The 17289-nt window shown below is 43.5% G+C and overlaps 1 protein-coding gene across 1 annotated transcript in view; it reads left to right on the top strand.

Moving 5' to 3' along the window:
• The window catches only part of LOC141078396 (uncharacterized), a 62564-nt gene that overhangs the window by 22584 nt on the left and 22691 nt on the right, over positions 1-17289 (top strand). Inside the window, 2 exon segments of the mRNA XM_073565135.1 lie at positions 14415-15404; positions 15407-15525. Of these exon segments, the coding sequence (XP_073421236.1) occupies positions 14415-15404; positions 15407-15525 (1109 nt within the window).

Raw genomic sequence — 17289 nt, forward strand, 5'->3', positions numbered from 1 at the left:
TTAGAAACACTTTAACCCCTTAACCCCCAAGGGTGGTTTGCACATTCATGACCAGACCAATTTTTACAATTCTGACCACTGTCCCTTTATGAGGTAATAACTCTGGAACGCTTCCATGGATCCCGGTGATTCTGACAATGTTTTCTCGTGACATATTGTACTTCATGTTTGTGGTAAAATTTCATTCATATAACTTTTGTTTTTATTTGTGAAAAAAACGGACATTTGGCGAAAATTTTGAAAATTTCGCAATTTTCCAACTTTGAATTTTTATGCTTTTAAATCACAGAGCCGTAGCACAAAAAAAACTTAATAAATAACATTTCCCACATGTTTACTTTACATCAGCACAATTTGGGAATCAAAATTTTTTTTTGTTAGGAAGTTATAAGGGTTAAAAGTTGACCAGCGATTTCTCATTTTTGCAACACCATTTTACTTTTACGGACCACATCACATTTGAAGTCACTTTGACGGGTCTATATGATAGAAAATACCCAAAAGTGACACCATTCTAAAAACTACACCCCTCAAGGTGCTCAAAACCAGATTCAAGATATTTATTAACCCTTTAGGTGCTTCACAGGAATTTATTGAATATTTAAAAAAAATGTACATTTAACTTTTTTTCACAAAAAACTACTTCAGGACCAATTTTTTTTATTTTACCAAGGGTAACAGGAGAAATTGGACTGCAAAAGTTATTGTGCAATTTGTCCTGAGTACGCTGATACCTGATATGTGGGGAGGAACCACTGTTTCGACGCATGGCAGAGCTCAGAAGGGAAGGAGCGCCGCTTGACTTTTTCAATGCAAAATTGGCTGGAATTCAGATCGGACGCCATGTCACGTTTGGAGAGCCCCTGATGTACCTAAACAGTGGAAACCCCCCACTAGTGACCCCATTTTGGAAACTAGACCCCCCCAAGGAACTTATCTAGATATGTGGTGAGCACTTTAAACCCTCAAGGGCTTCACAGAAGTTTATAAAGTACAGCCGTACAATTAAAAAATCATATTTTTTCCACAAAAATGATCTTTTTACCCCCAATTATTTTCCCAAGAGCAACATGACCCCAAAAGTGATAGAAGATTCCAGTGCGGGGAAGACGGGAGACCTTCATATAGACGGCCGGTGGGGATGGAGTCAGTGACCGACTCTGGCCAAATCTGTCTCTAGAGCCGTAGTAGGAGATGAAGATGTCGTCCTCATCATGAAGGAGTTATTTCTCATGTCGCGTGTAATGAATATCTCCTGCAGTATTGCTAATGCCGATTCCAGTGTTGGTAATGAGACGAGAATTAGCGTTATGGAAGATCAGTCTATGAGGAACGTGTTCAGCTGCCGACTCCGAGGAGGAAACTGCTTGTTGTCTGTGGCCTAAATGTATAGGTTTTATTAGTAGATGTCAGGGGAGAAAACTAAACCCTGTAAGATAATAAATCTCCTCCTATGTTTCCCTTATTATCTCCAGTAATTGTATTATTACACAGGATTCTTACGATGTTACATCGGATCATCTTCTTCTCATTCAGGTCTCTACAATATCGGATCCTCTCAGTGAAGATCTTCTACAGAAGAGAATTTTCCTGATTTACCCATCAAGGATGGATATGGACAGAGACAAGATGGCGGAGAGGATGTTACACCTCACCCTAGAGATCCTCTTCTGTCTCACTGGAGAGGTGAGAGATTCTGATGACGTCACATTCCATCATTCTTATCTATGGGAATAACAGATGGACAGAACTGGAGAGGTGAGGACTCTGGAAATGTCTGTAGTGAGATTTATTACTGTGTCTCTCCATAACCAGGATTACACAGTGGTGAAGAAGACCTCTAGTGATCAGTGTCAGGACCCTGTGTCTGAGGGATGGGGACGACCCCTGAGCCCAATCACGGGGCCTCCACCTCACCCCCTGACCCATGAGGACATCAATGACCAGAAGATCCTAGAACTCCTCTACAAGATGATTGAGCTGCTGACTGGAGAGGTGACACTGCTGGGAATGCTGGGACATTATACAGTAACACTATGAAGGGATCGGGGGGATGACGGTATCATTGTATGTGTCAGGTTCCTATAAGGTGTCAGGATGTCGCTGTCTATTTCTCCATGGAGGAGTGGGAGTATTTAGAAGGACACAGAGATCTGTACAAGGACGTCATAATGGAGGTTCCTCAGCCCCTCACATCACCAGGTAATAGACAGGACTAAATACACACGGCCTATAATTATCTGTATGTAGAGAATGAATTCAGTCCCTGTATGTGTTTCCTCCAGATCTATCCAGTAAGAGGACAACACCAGAGAGATGTCCCCGTCCTCTTCTTCCTCTGGACTGTAACCAAGAAGATCCCAGTGCTCCTCAGGATCATCAGGTAGATGGAGAGAAGGTGTCAGGAGATCTCCCCTATGATGTGTAGACGGCTGTGAAGGTCTTGTGCTCAGTCTTGTTTTATCCACCAGTATTATATGTTTTATACTTGTGTAATGAGAACGGTGGAGATGGCAGGATTAGAGCTGATCATAGATGGGACTTCTCCATCTGTCGGTGACTTTTACAATATTTGTTTCAGGGTGAAGATCTGACCCATATTAATACTACAGAGACATATGTGAGAGATGATGAGCGGTGTAAAGAGGAGATTCCCACATATGACTACCCAGGTGAGTAGTAACCACTGAATGCAGAGAAGTCACAGATTCCTCTCAGTCACCGGCTGTGGCTGCTTTATCGGTGGTGTAGTCCGGCCGTATTACCGTAATCACCATTTTGCCTCTAGACCACAACATTCTCCACCATCCAAAACTGTTCAAATGACATAGACTGGGAAACTGAAACCTGCATATCTCAGAAAGGAAACCAATGTCTGTCAGTGACCAAGGATAATTCTCTGTCACCACTTGTGCGGGGCCCAACTAGAGGGACAGCCCTTCTGGACTTAATGTTAAGCCACAGGCCAGATAGAATAACAGAAGTGCGAGTCGATGGGCACCTAGGGAACAGTGACCACAATATAACACAATTCCACTTGTCCTTCAGTAAGGTGCCCTGGAAGGGGGTTACGAAAACGCTGAATTTCAGGAAAGCAAAGTTTGATCAGCTTAGAGAGGACCTTCGCCGAATTGATTGGGACAATGTCCTCAAAAATAGGAGCACAGAAAATAAATGGGAAATATTTATCAGTTTTACACCCCCACTGCGAGCTAGCCATACTGTACAGAAATAAAAGGGCTAGGAACAGGAGAACACCAATGGGGCTAAATAAGGATGTAAAAGGGCAATAAAGAACAAGAACAAGGCATTTAAGAAGCTAAAACAAGAAGGCAATGAAGAAGCATTAAAAAGTTATAGAGAAAAAAATAAACTGTGTAAAAAACAAATACATTTAGCAAAAGTGGAAACTGAGAGACTCATTGCTAAGGAAAGTAAAACAAACCCCAAACTATTCTTTAATGATATAAACAGTAAAAAGATTAAAATTGATGGTGTCGGCCCTTTAAGGAACAATGAGGGTGAAATCATAGAGAGCGATGTGGGAAAAGCAAATGTTTTAAATACTTTTTTCTCAACAGTGTTCACACAGGAAAAGGATTTGCCAGGGGAAATGCAGAGTGACAATGTAAACTCCCCATTAAGTATTACCTGCCTAACCCAGGAAGAAGTGCAGAACCGCCTTAGTAAGATTAAAATGGACAAATCACCAGGCCCTGATGGCATTCACCCTCGGGTATTAAGGGAGTTAAGTAATGTGATAGACAGGCCTCTATTCCTTATATTTAAAGACTCTATAGAAACAGGGTCTGTTCCTTTTGATTGGCGGCAAGCAAATGTGGCACCAATATTCAAAAAGGGGTGTAAAAGGGAACCTGGAAACTATAGGCCGGTAAGCTTAACATCTGTTGTGGGTAAAATTTTTGAAGGGTTTTTAAGGGATACCATACTGGAATATCTCAATGTTAATAAATGTTTAACTCCATATCAACATGGATTTATGAAGGATCGCTCCTGTCAGACTAACCTGATCAGCTTCTATGAGGATGTGAGCTCTCAAATGGACCCAGGAGAATCATTGGATGTCATTTATCTCGACTTCTCTAAAGCATGTGACACTGTCCCACATAAAAGATTGGTAAGTAAGATGAGAAAGCTTGGGCTAGGGGAAAATGTGTGTAGATGGGTAGGTAGCTGGCTTAGTGATAGAAAACAAAGAGTGGTTATTAATGGGGCATCCTCAGATTGGGCCAGGGTTACTAGTGGGGGACCACAGGGTTCTGTATTGGGCCCCCTACTATGTAATATATTTATTAATGATCTAGTGGATGGCTTACGCAGTAAAATATCAGTATTTGCAGATGATACAAAACTATGTAAGGTAGTTACCACAAAGGAGGACAGTTTGCAACTACAGACAGATTTGAGTAAATTGGAGAATTGGGCTGAAAAATGGCAAATGAGGTTTAACACAGATAAGTGTAAGGTTATGCACATGGGAAGGAGAAACAGATGCTACAATTACTTACTAAATGGGAAACTGCTGGCAAAATCAGACATGGAAAAAGACTTAGGCATCTTAGTCAATAAGAAGCTAAATTGGAGTGCCCAGTGTCAGGCAGCTGCCACCAAAGCAAATAGGGTCATGGGATGCATTAGAAGAGGTCGGGGGACACGAGATGAAAACATAATTCTCCCTCTGTACAAATCACTCGTCAGACCACACTTGGAGGATTGTGTGCAATTTTGGACGCCGGTGCTCAAGAAAGACATTACTGAACTTGAAAGGGTTCAAAGGCGGGCTACTAAAATGATAAATGGAGTTGGTTCACTACAATACCCAGAAAGGTTATCAAAATTAGGTCTATTTGCATCGCCCCCTGTTGTTGGCAGGGCAGGGCCGGGCCGTAGGGTACTCGGTACCGGGCCCGTTGATCTCAATGGGAGTTGTCACGGCAGCTGTGACCCGGTCCATGGCCCTGGGCGTCCATTGTAAAAGGGAGATTGCAAGTGCGTTCGGATAATGATTAAAGTTTATGAGTGGATGATTCGTGACGCCACCTGTGGTGCTCGGCAATGGAGATGTTAAGCCGACGCTGGAGACAGATCCTCTGGGACAGATGGTGTGGTGCAGCAATGATGTTGTGGCCCTCCACAGGTAGGGCTGTAGTCCCAGGGCAGAGTAGATGAAGAGATAGGGAAGAGGCGTAGATGGTGCAGTGTTAAGCACAGAGATGTAGCAGTGCTGAGTGTGTTGGCGCAGGAATAAGCGGAGGACACCAGGGCATGTAGTTCCAAAGCTTTATTCACAGTCTGTTGTGTGTACAGGTGCCCGCATCCGTGCCGTGTCCTCCAGGTCAGGAGCTCAGCCAACTTCCAGGCAAGATGAAGCACTCCGCTCCAACACTCCGCCAACATATGTGCCTTTCCTGAAGTCTCCCTTCTAGCACCTATTTGAAGTACTCACAGTACTGAGTTACACTGGAGTTCCTCCTTTTAGATGTTCTTTGAACTCAACTTGTACGGCAGACAGCTGTAGCCTGCTTCGGGGACTCCTTGCTACTAAGTCCCGGCTCACTCAAGTTGCTGTTGTGCCCCCAAGTCTTGTGTGGGAATAAAGTGGTGACAACTTCTATTTCTCCGGTGTCTGCTGCAGGACCATTAGTATCCATACAACCTCGGGGACCGGACCCCGGCCTTGCGCTTAGAACTTGAGGAAGGGCTCTGCTCTAACCCTAGTCCTTAGTTCTCTTCTCCTTACGCTCCGTACAAAACAATCTTTCTTATGGAGAATTAGGCTTTCTGAATATCTCTTTCCTGTGCCAGCAGACTCGGGTCACTGAGGTCTGCTGCAGCACTTCCTTCAATCCATGCCACTCAGGGGATCTCCTCTCACCAACTGCTCCTGAATCCTATCTTCTCCCGCTCTTTGGTGCAGACTAAACTCCACCCGCCTCCCAGCACTCTTCGTGTTCCAAGCAGGGAGCCACCAAAGGTGCTTTGCTACACTACTATATTGTGTGGGATGCAGGTGTTGGAGTGTGGTCAGGTGTCTCCACCTTACCTGGATGGTGGGGTACCACACCTCAGGAGGAGGTACAGTACCTCTGTGGCTGCTGAACCCTCAGGGGCGCCACATATTTACTCTAGAAAAGAGAAGACTTAGGGGAGACCTAATATATATGTACAAGTATATCAGAGGGCAATACAGAGATCTCTCCAATGAACTGTTTGTACCAAGGACTGTGACAAGAACAAGGGGGCATTCTCTTCGTTTGGAGGAAAGACAATTTCTGCACCAGCATAGAAGAGGGTTCTTCACGGTAAGAGCAGTGAGGCTCTGGAATTCTCTTCCTGAGGAAGTGGTGATGGCCAACTCACTGAATGAATGTAAGAAAGGAATGGATGCTTTTCTTGTGAGTAACAGTATAGAAGGTTACGAATAACAGAATATTATAGGTAGATGGTTGACCCAGCCTAGGGGAAGGAATTTGTTTCCCTATGGAGAAAATTGGCTTCTACTCTGTGGGGTTTTTGCCTTCCCCAGGATCAACAATGCAGAACAGCTGCACTAAAAATAGGCTGAACTAGATGGACATAAGGTCTTCCTTCAGCCTTCAAAACTATGTTACTAGCTTACTTTGGGCATTGAAAGCCCTTTTCTATTGAACTTACAACGTGGAGGTTCCACTTGGTATTAGAAGATGCTGACCGTTACCTGCCCAGATCTGTAACTATAAAGCCAAATGACAGCGTACGTGGAATGTGCTGAGAATATAGAAAATCACTTGAAGAAAGGTATTATGCTGGGCCTGTAAGAGAAAGCAGAGGGTAATGATGCTGTTGGCTTCCTAGAATCCTGAGATCTTATCGGATGAATCTTCTTCTCCCTCTGTTTCTCCATTGACAGATGATGGACCTGAGTGGGGACATGTTTTTTGTGAGATGAGAATTGGTATTATTTTCGCCTACATAACATTGATTGGTTTCTTTATATTTGATATTTGGGAGGCAGAATGAACAAACAGTTGAACACCGCACACTACTGGTTCATCCAACAAGGTTTTCTATTAGACTGTGAACTGTCATTGTCTTGGTAAATAATTAAAGTTTTTTACATAGCTTGCCATTTTTATGGACAGTTTAAGTAGAAATGTTCAAAAATATAAAACTCAAGGCTGGGAAATAATTATAATTTTGCGCTGGTTGCAGATATGCTCTAAGCGTCTTGTCTCTATAATATGATCAAGTAATATTAACAATATAAGCAAGAGGGGTTAAATTACCTTCTTCCCACATTGTAGGGTGTCGATCGTATAGAGGTGCTGCAATACTCAAATTCTTGAGTGGAAAATATCCATAGACGAGATATGGCACACGATCTAGAAAAGCGGTGCCTTGAAAAATGTCTATACAGTTATGGCCAAAAGTATTGACACCCCTGCAATTCTGTCAGATAATACTCAGTTTCTTCCTGAAAATGATTGCAAATGCAAATTCTTTGGTTTTATTATCTTCATTTAATTTGTCTTAAATGAAAAAACACAAAAAGAATTGTCCTAAAGCCAAATTGGATATAATTCCACACCAAGCATAAAAAAGAGGGTGGACAAAAGTATTGGCACTGTTCGAAAAATCATGTGATGCTTCTCTAATTTGTGTAATTAACAGCACCTGTAACTTACCTGTGGCACCTAACAGGTGTTGGCAATAACTAAATCACACTTGCAGCCAGTTGACATGGATTAAAGTTGACTCAACCTCTGTCCTGTGTCCTTGTGTGTACCACATTGAGCATGGAGAAAAGAAAGAAGACCAAAGAACTGTCTGAGGACTTGAGAAACCAAATTGTGAGGAAGCATGAGCAATCTCAAAGCTACAAGTCCATCTCCAAAGACCTGAATGTTCCTGTGTCTACCATGAGCAGTGTCATCAAGAAGTTTAAAGCCCATGGCACTGTGGCTAACCTCCCTAGATGTGGACGGAAAAGAAAAATTGACAAGAGATTTCATCACAAGATTGTGCGGATGTTGGATAAAGAGCCTCGACTAACATCCAAACAAGTTCAAGGTGCCCTGCAGTCCGAGGGAACAACAGTGTCAACCTGTACTATCCGTTGGCGTCTGAATGAAAAGGGACTGTATGGTAGGAGACCCAGGAAGACCCCACTTCTTACCCCGAGACATAAAAAAGCCAGGCTGGAGTTTGCCAAAACTTACCTGAAAAAGCCTAAAACGTTTTGGAATAATGTTCTTTGGTCAGATAAGACAAAAGTAGAGCTTTTAGGGCAAAGGCATCAACATAGAGTTTACAGGAGAAAAAAAGAGGCATTCAAAGAAAAGTACACGGTCCCTACAGTCAAACATGGCGAAGGTTCCCTGATGTTTTGGGGTTGCTATGCTGCCTCTGGCACTGGACTGCTTGACCGTGTGCATGGCATATGAAGTCTGAAGACTACCAACAAATTTTGCAGCATAATGTAGGGCCCAGTGTGAGAAAGCTGGGTCTCACTCAGAGGTCATCGGTCTTCCAGCAGGACAATGACGCAAAACACACTTCAAAAAGCACTAGAAAATGGTTTGAGAGGAAGCACTGGAGACTTCTAAGGTGGCCAGCAATGAGTCCAGACCTGAATCCCATAGAACACCTGTGGAGAGATCTAAAAATGGCAGTTTGGAGAAGGCACCCTTCAAATATCAGGGACCTGGAGCAGTTTGCTAAAGAAGAATGGTCTAAAATTCCAGCAGAGCATTGTAAGAAACTCATTGATGGTTACCGGAAGCGGTTGGTCGCAGAAATTTGGCTGCAGGTTGTGCAACCAAGTATTAGGCTGAGGGTGCCAATACTTTTGTCTGGCCCATTTTTGGAGTTTTGTGTGAAATGATCAATCTTTTGCTTTTTGCTTCATTCTCTTTTGTGTTTTTTTCATTTAAGACAAATTAAATGAAGATAATAATACCAAAGAATTTGTGTTTGCAATAATTTTCAGGAAGAAACTGAGTATTATCTGACAGAATTGCAGGGGTGTCAATACTTTTGGCCATAACTGTATGTATGAGTATGACTGCAGCACTATCCTAGCAATATATCGTAGCAATAGAACCAATATTCCGTTTGTGGATCATCATATTTCTTGATGTTACGCAGGTGCTCATTAATTCTCACGTTCATGGGTCTCTTTCTTCTGCCCACATAAAATTTGTTTCAAGGACATCTAATAGAATACAGGCCCCCTTTGATGAGCATGTAATGAAATCTTTAATTTGGTAACATTCATCCCCTTTCTTTATCTCCGTTTTTTTCTTCAATTCTAAAGTTTTACCGACGGAGATAAAGAAAGGGGATAAATGTTACCAAATTAAAGATTTCTTTACATCAAGAAAAAATATGATGATCACCCTCTCTGAAAACATTTTGCTAAAGTACATGAAGGCTCCAAAAGTGGAATAGATGTAATAGGGATCCAAGTAATTAAACAACACTGGTGAAATGGAGATTTTATTAAAAAAATGTCACAAGCGGAGAGTAGGTGGATCTTCGAGTTAGATACATTAAAACCCAGGGGATTAAATAATTAAATTGAGTTATTTGCATTTGAATAAATCATCACTGCTATATAAACACTCCTCCATGATATTAGGACCACCCCTGATGAAGGAAAGCGGTAATGTTTACCAAACGCGTAGGAAATGATCCTAAACGCACATCGTTGTGGAAGAGTGTGCATCACATGATTGCAAAAGAGTCACGTGACTGAAGACGTCACGCAGGTCCTGCAGGTCCTGTGGCTGAACACACGCGTGCATACGCGCCTTCTACAGCACCACAGGACGCCAATCCCCAGCGTCTGTCACCGGCCGGGACAGCGCTGCAACTATACTGACATTTGGCTCACAGCACCGGCTTTTTTTTCCCTTTAGCCTGTGATCAGTTTATCTAGGATATTCATGATTTAAGGACTCGAGCGCTGCAGCATCGGTATATGGACAGCATCTAAACTGTGGCATTAAGGTAATTCCATCCTCAACGCTCACAGGTTGCAATGGAATATACCACTCAGTCTTTAGATATTTCATCGGAACAGTGCTGCAATTGTGCCTAATTATATGCTTTTATGATAGTAGTTCCCTCCTTTATCCTGTGATATATTTTATATTTCTATTTAAGGACATGAGCACTGCAGCATCTTCATATGATTAGTGATCCACATTGTGGAAACAAGGTAATTTACCTCTACTGCTCCTAATGACCTAAATCAGTCCCTGCTTATATTGCTACGATATATTGCTAGGATAGTGCTGCAATCATACTCAATCATATATACATTTTTCAAGGCACCGCTTTTCTAGATCGTGTGCCATATCTCGTTTATGGATATTTTCCACTCAAAAATTTGAGTATTGCAGCGCCTCTATTATTATTATTATTATTATTATTATTATTATTATTTATTGTTATAGCGCCATTTATTCCATGGCGCTTTACATGTGAGGGGGGTATACATAAAAACAAGTACAATAATCTTAAACAATACAAGTCATAACTGGTACAGGAGGAGAGAGGACCCTGCCCGCGAGGGCTCACAATCTTCAAGGGATGGGTGATAATACAGTAGGCGAGGGTAGAGCTGGTCGTGCAGCGGTTTGGTCGATCAGTGGTTACTGCAGGTTATAGGCTTGTCGGAAGAGGTGGGTCTTCAGGCTCTTTTTGAAGGTTTCGATGGTAGGTGAGAGTCTGATATGTTGTGGTAGAGAGTTCCAGAGTAGGGGTGATGCGCGAGAGAAATCTTGTATGCGATTGTGGGAAGAGGAGATAAGAGGGGAGTAGAGAAGGAGATCTTGTGAGGATCGGAGGTTGCGTGCAGGAAAGTACCGGGAGACGAGGTCACAGATGTATGGAGGAGACAAGTTGTGGATGGCTTTGTATGTCATGGTTAGGGTTTTGTAATGGAGTCTCTGGGCAATTGGGAGCCAGTGAAGGGATTGACAGAGGGGAGAAGCTGGGGAATAGCGGGGGGACAGGTGGATTAGTCGGGCAGCAGAGTTTAGAATAGATTGGAGGGGTGCGAGAGTGTTTGAGGGGAGGCCGCAGAGCATGAGGTTGCAGTAGTCAAGGCGAGAGATGATGAGGGCATGGACTAGGGTTTTTGCAGATTCTTGGGTGAGGAATGAACGGATGCGTGAAATATTTTTGAGTTGAAGTCGGCAGGAAGTGGAAAGGGTTTGAATATGTGGTTTGAAGGAGAGATCAGCATCAAGGATTACTCCGAGGCAGCGAGCTTGTGGGACTGGGGAGAGTGGGCAGTCATTTACTGTAATTGATAGGTTCGTAGGGGGGGTCACGTGAGATGGGGGAAAGATGATGAATTCTGTTTTGTCCATGTTGAGTTTCAGATATCTAGTGGAGAAGAAGGATGAAATAGTGGACAGACATTGAGGGATTCTGGTTAGTAGGGAGGTGATATCTGGTCCAGAGATGTAGATCTGTGTGTCATCAGCATAAAGATGATACTGAAAGCCATGAGATTCTATGAGCTGTCCCAGGCCAAAGGTGTAAATAGAGAACAGCAGGGGCCCTAGGACTGAACCTTGTGGGACTCCGACAGATAGGGGGCGAGGTGAGGAGGTGGTGTGTGAGTGGGAGACGCTGAATGTCCGGTCTGTTAGGTATGATGAGATCCAGGAGAGGGCCAAGTCTGTGATGCCGAGGGATGAGAGGGTCTGTAATAATAGGGAATGGTCCACTGTGTCAAAGGCAGCCGACAGGTCCAGGAGGAGGAGGACAGAGTAGTGTCGCTTGCTCTTGGCAGTTAAGAGGTCATTGGTGACCTTAGTAAGGGCAGTTTCAGTGGAGTGGTGTGACCGGAAGCCAGATTGTAAGCGGTCGAAGAGGGAGCAAGAAGAGAGATGGGAGGACAGTTCAAGGTAGACGTGTTGTTCCAGTAGCTTGGAGGCGTATGGGAGAAGTGATATAGGGCGATAGCTAGATACAGAGGATGGGTCAAGAGAGGGCTTTTTGAGGATAGGTGTGATGGAGGCATGTTTAAAGCTTGAGGGGAAAACACCAGTTGTTAGTGATAGGTTGAAGAGATGGGTTAGGGTTGGGATGAAGACTGTGGTGAGGTTTGGGATGAAGTGGGATGGGATCGGGTCGAGTGCACAGGTGGTGAGATGTGATCTTGAGAGTAGAGTGGAGAGTCGATCTTCTGTAATGGTGGAGAAGTTGGTTTTGAAGGTGGAGGGCTGGGAAGTCGGGAGGAAGGGCTCTGGGGGTTGTTGACCAAAACTGTCCCTGATGTTATCAATTTTCTGCTTGAAAAATGAGGCAAAGTCTTCAGCTGAGATGAGTGGGGAGGGAGGAGGTGCTGGGGGGCGGAGGAGAGAATTGAAGGTGTTGAATAACTGTTTAGGGTTGTGAGACAGGGAGGATATGAGAGATGAGAAGTATGTTTGTTTAGCTGTGGCGAGTGTGGTCTTGAAAGTAGTGAGGGACTGTTTGCATGCGATGAAATGCTCGTTGGAGTGGGATCTTTTCCATCTGCGCTCAGCAGCCCTGGAAGCTCGCCTCAGCTCTTTGGTCAGGCTGGTGTGCCAGGGCTGTCTGTTGATTTTGCGAGTTTTGGTATGTGTAAGTGGGGCAGCGGATTCCAAAGCTACAGCTATTGTGGTGTTATATAGAGCGGCAGCGTCATCCGCATTGTGTAAGGAACTTATATCTGTAAGAGGGAGGAGGGATTCGGAGAATGAGTGTAGGTCAAGGTGTTTAAGATTCCTGCGAGGGTGTGAAAGTTTGTGGGGTGGGGATTGTAGACATGGAGTGAAGAGGGAGGAGAATGTGAGCAGGTTGTGGTCAGAGAGAGGAAGAGGTGAGTTAGAGAGGTTAGATAGGGAGCAGAGGCGGGTGAAGATGAGGTCCAGTGTGTGGCCATCTTTGTGGGTGGCTGTAGAAGACCATTGAGTGAGGCCGAAGGAGGAAGTGAGAGATAGAAGTTTAGTGGCAGCTGAGAGGGAAGTGTCAATGGGGATGTTGAAGTCGCCCATGATGATAGTAGGGATGTCCGCGGAAAGGAAATGAAGTAACCAGGTGGTGAAGTGGTCAAAGAAGGTGGTGGCTGGCCCTGGGGGGCGGTAGATGACAGCCAGTTGGAGGTTGGAGGGGGAGTAGATGCGCACAGAGTGCACCTCAAAGGAAGGGAGGGTAACAGAGGGTGGCAGTGGGATTGGGGTGAAGGAGCAGGTATCTGACAGGAGAAAACCAACTCCTCCACCATGTTTGCTGCTGGGGCGGGGGGTGTGAGAAAGGTGGAAGCCGCCATACGAAAGTGCAGCAGGAGAGGCTGTGTCAGAAGGGGTGAGCCAGGTTTCGGTGATGGCGAGGAAGGAGAGTTTGGTAGTAACAAAAAGATCATGGATGTAGGAAAGCTTGTTGCAGACAGAGCGAGCGTTCCACAGAGCTCCTGTTAGTGGGACTGGGGAAGCGGGGGCTGGGTGAATGGGTATAAGGTTGGAGAGGTTACGGAAGGTTGTGATAGAGCGTGGATGGGAGGTAGAAATGACTGTGGGAATGTGGTGAGGAGGACCAGGATTTGGAGAGATATCACCAGCAGTGAGAAGGAGCAGAGAAAGTGTTACCAGGTGGGAGCAGGAGAGGGCATGAGGGGGCTGTCTGTGTTTGGAGACAGAGGATTGTATGTTAAGGAACAGTTTTGAGGCGGAGGTGAGGTGGATGGGGAGGATTGAAGAAGAGATGAACAGTTCCTTACTAGGAGTAGGGATTAGGGGAATTAGCAGAAAGTGAAGGATTATTGGGGTGAAAGTGAAAACAAACAGAAACATTGTTTACAGTGACTGTGTCCAGTTACCTTCAGTTCCCTTCTGGTTCAATTCTGGTTTTAATTCTTAAATTAATCTTCACACTTCTAGCACACACTTATAGCAATCACAATGCAGACTGAAGTCTATGCAGACTTGTACTCTGCAATATATGTACAACTAAGTGCAGTCAGGTGTGAAGCAGAGAGGAGTGGTCTCTGCTCATCTTGGCCAGACAATTAAGAGTGGACCAGATGTATATGATCAAGCCAGAGTAAACAAGGTCATAAATAACACTGGGGTAAGCTGGGGTAAGCTCTATACGATCGACACCCTATACTGTGGAAATAAGGTAATTTAACCCCTCTTGCTTACATTGTTTTAATAATATTTGAACATATTATAGAGACAAGTCGCTTAGAGCATATCTGGAACCAGCGCAAAATTATAATTATTTCCCATTATTCCAATTTTGGTCTTGTTGGTATAGACCCTAATTTTTGCTGCGGTTTTCAGTAAGGTAAAAACGCGCCACTAATTAAAATTAGTTTTAAAACTCAAGGATATTTTATTAATAAATAATAATTTTTTTTATCTTAGCAGATGACCGTACCAGGAGATCAGAGGGACAGCTGACATCTTCAATTTTTAAATCTGATGATCTTGAGATCCTACAAGATACAACTGAAGTGATTGCTGTTACTCCAGATATATCATCATCCATTCACAGCAAAGATCTGTCATCTGATCCTATGAAACAGGTCCCATCTTCTGATTCATTACTGACTACTAAGGGAAATCAAAGTCACAAAAGAGGCAATAAAAAACAAACTGCTCCTAAAGCAAAGAAGTCATTCTCATGTTCAGAATGTAGGAAATGTTTTAACAAGAAATCTCATTTTGTTACACACCAGAGAACTCACACAGGGGAGAAGCCTTTTTCCTGTTCAGAATGTGGGAATTGTTTTAAACAGAAATCAGATTTGGTTAATCACCATAGAACTCACACAGGGGAGAAGCCTTTTTCCTGTTCAGAATGTGGGAAATGTTTTACACAGAAATCACATTGTGTTACTCACCAGAGAACTCACACAGGGGAGAAGCCTTTTTCCTGTTCAGAATGTGGGAAATGTTTTAAACGGAAATCGTTTCTTGTTAGGCACCAGAGAACTCACACAGGGGAGAAGCGTTTTTCATGTTCAGAATGTGGGAAATGTTTTAATGAGAAATCACATTTTGTTACTCACCAGAGAACTCACACAGGGGAGAAGCCTTTTTCCTGTTCAGAATGTGGGAAATGTTTTAAACAGAAATCAGATTTGGTTAATCACCATAGAACTCACACAGGGGAGAAGCCTTTTTCCTGTTCAGAATGTGGGAAATGTTTTACACAGAAATCACATTGTGTTACTCACCAGAGAACTCACACAGGGGAGAAGCCTTTTTCATGTTCAGAATGTGGGAAATGTTTTGCACTGAAATCAGATTGTGTTATCCACCAAATAACTCACACAGGGCAGAAGCCTTTTTCCTGTTCAGAATGTGGGAAATGTTTTAACAACAAATCAAATTGTGTTAAGCACCAGAGAATTCACCAGGGGAGAAGCCTTTTTCATGTTCAGAATGTGGGAAATGTTTTAACCAGAAAGGGAGTCTTGTTCCACACCAAATAACTCACACGGGGAGAAGCCTCTTTCATGTTAAATGGAAAATAAATCTTGATCATCTTGATCTTCATCCCGCTGGTGCTCAATATTTAATAGGGTCTTACTATTAAACTTAATGAAAAGTTTGGTGAATTTCTTTGAGCTGTTATTACTAGAGATGAGCGAATATCGTCGGAGAAGTTGTTATTGGCTAATATCACTTACCGAATAGCTGCATCGGGACCCCGGATCCCTCGAGCGCTCCCGATAATCAGCTGCATGTGTCGCTCTCCATGCAGGTGCTGTGACTATCACACATCGCGACACGCAGCTGATTATCAGGAGCGCTCCAGCACACTGAATCCTGCACACACTGTGGAAGGAAAAAATGACAATTGTAATTTATTTCCTCACATAAATGTGACTTTAGCCCCAAAATTGGCAGCGTAACAAATACTTATTTCCCCCACTGTAGTTTGTAGACTCCATATACAGATCCCTTAAGTGTGAAAAGAGCTGAATTCCCTTCTTAAGTTATTGCATTTTGGAAATTGCCCCCACTGGGAATTTATCTACAGGTAAAGGCACAATTGTGTCTCCATGGGGGTTGTGCTCACAGCCCAACATCGTGTGGCCTCCAAAGAAATGCCACCCCACACCATTACTGACCACTGCCAAACCGGTCATGCTGAAGGATGTTGCAGGCAGCAGATCGCTCTCCATGGCGTCTCCACACTCTGTCACATCTGTCACATGTGCTCAGTGTGAACCTGCTTCCATCTGTGAAGAGCACAGGGCGTCAGTGGCAAATTTGCCAATCCTGGTGTACTGTGGCAAATGCCAAGTGTCCTGTACGGTGTTGGGCTGTGAGTACAACCCTATCTATACCAGCAAGCTAGAAAAATACCAGAAATAAAACTAATCTACTTTATTCAAAATTAGATTTAAAAAGGACTTGGTCCATTCATAAAAATGTACATGTACAAAAAGACAAACACTGACAAGAAAAAACCGCTCAATCAGATGCGGTAAAACCAAACTTTCAAGCACCCTACCGGTATACCCTTAGTGTCGTTATCCAACTCTACATAGACACCCCCTCAGGGTATCCGCTTAGTGTAAATTTGTTTTGAAAAATCACACTCTCATGGTGCTAGAAAATGTCTTTTACAGATCTATTGTTCTTTTTGTGCCACTTCTATGTAGCACACATTATCATCACTAACAATGATCTCAAAAAATTTCGTAATAACAGCCTTATTTCAATAATCACCTAAAAATAAAGAATGGCATGATATACAGTCTGTAATTATGAAACCAGGGTGTGAACCTAGACATTCCTCTTTAGATCATACAGTTCACCACCTTTACAGATTTTTTATGTCATCTAGTATATCATGGAAAGATCTCACCCAAATCTATACATTCATGGGTTCCTCCATGTGACGCTCCCTTCTCCCTACGCGTTTCACCAACCAGATCATCAGGGGAGTACTGAGTACAGCGTTATGCCTACATGAGAAAAATGCCATCACTGGGCTGTTCATTTACCCGCTTTTTATAGCATGCACTCTTTAGTGTGTTCCCGCCTCATAAAGATGGGCGGGTGTATGCCCGTGACCACTTCCTGTTTCTGTGTCACTATGGTGACAAGCCCGTTACTCATATATTCCTTCACATCACTTATTCACTTACTCTCATAGCTTATTAGTAGTATGCGGTTACATCGACCTCCATTTAAAACACATGATCGTGCGCACTCTTTTCTTTATCGGGTTGCATAGTAACGCATTAGCGTCACCTTTCTTTAGCGCATGCGCATTCTTCTTTGT

This window comes from Dendrobates tinctorius, unplaced genomic scaffold (assembly GCF_039654945.1).
Source record: "Dendrobates tinctorius isolate UK_male_01 unplaced genomic scaffold, ASM3965494v1 ptg000551l, whole genome shotgun sequence".
In the NCBI taxonomy this organism is placed as follows: Eukaryota; Metazoa; Chordata; class Amphibia; order Anura; family Dendrobatidae; genus Dendrobates; species Dendrobates tinctorius.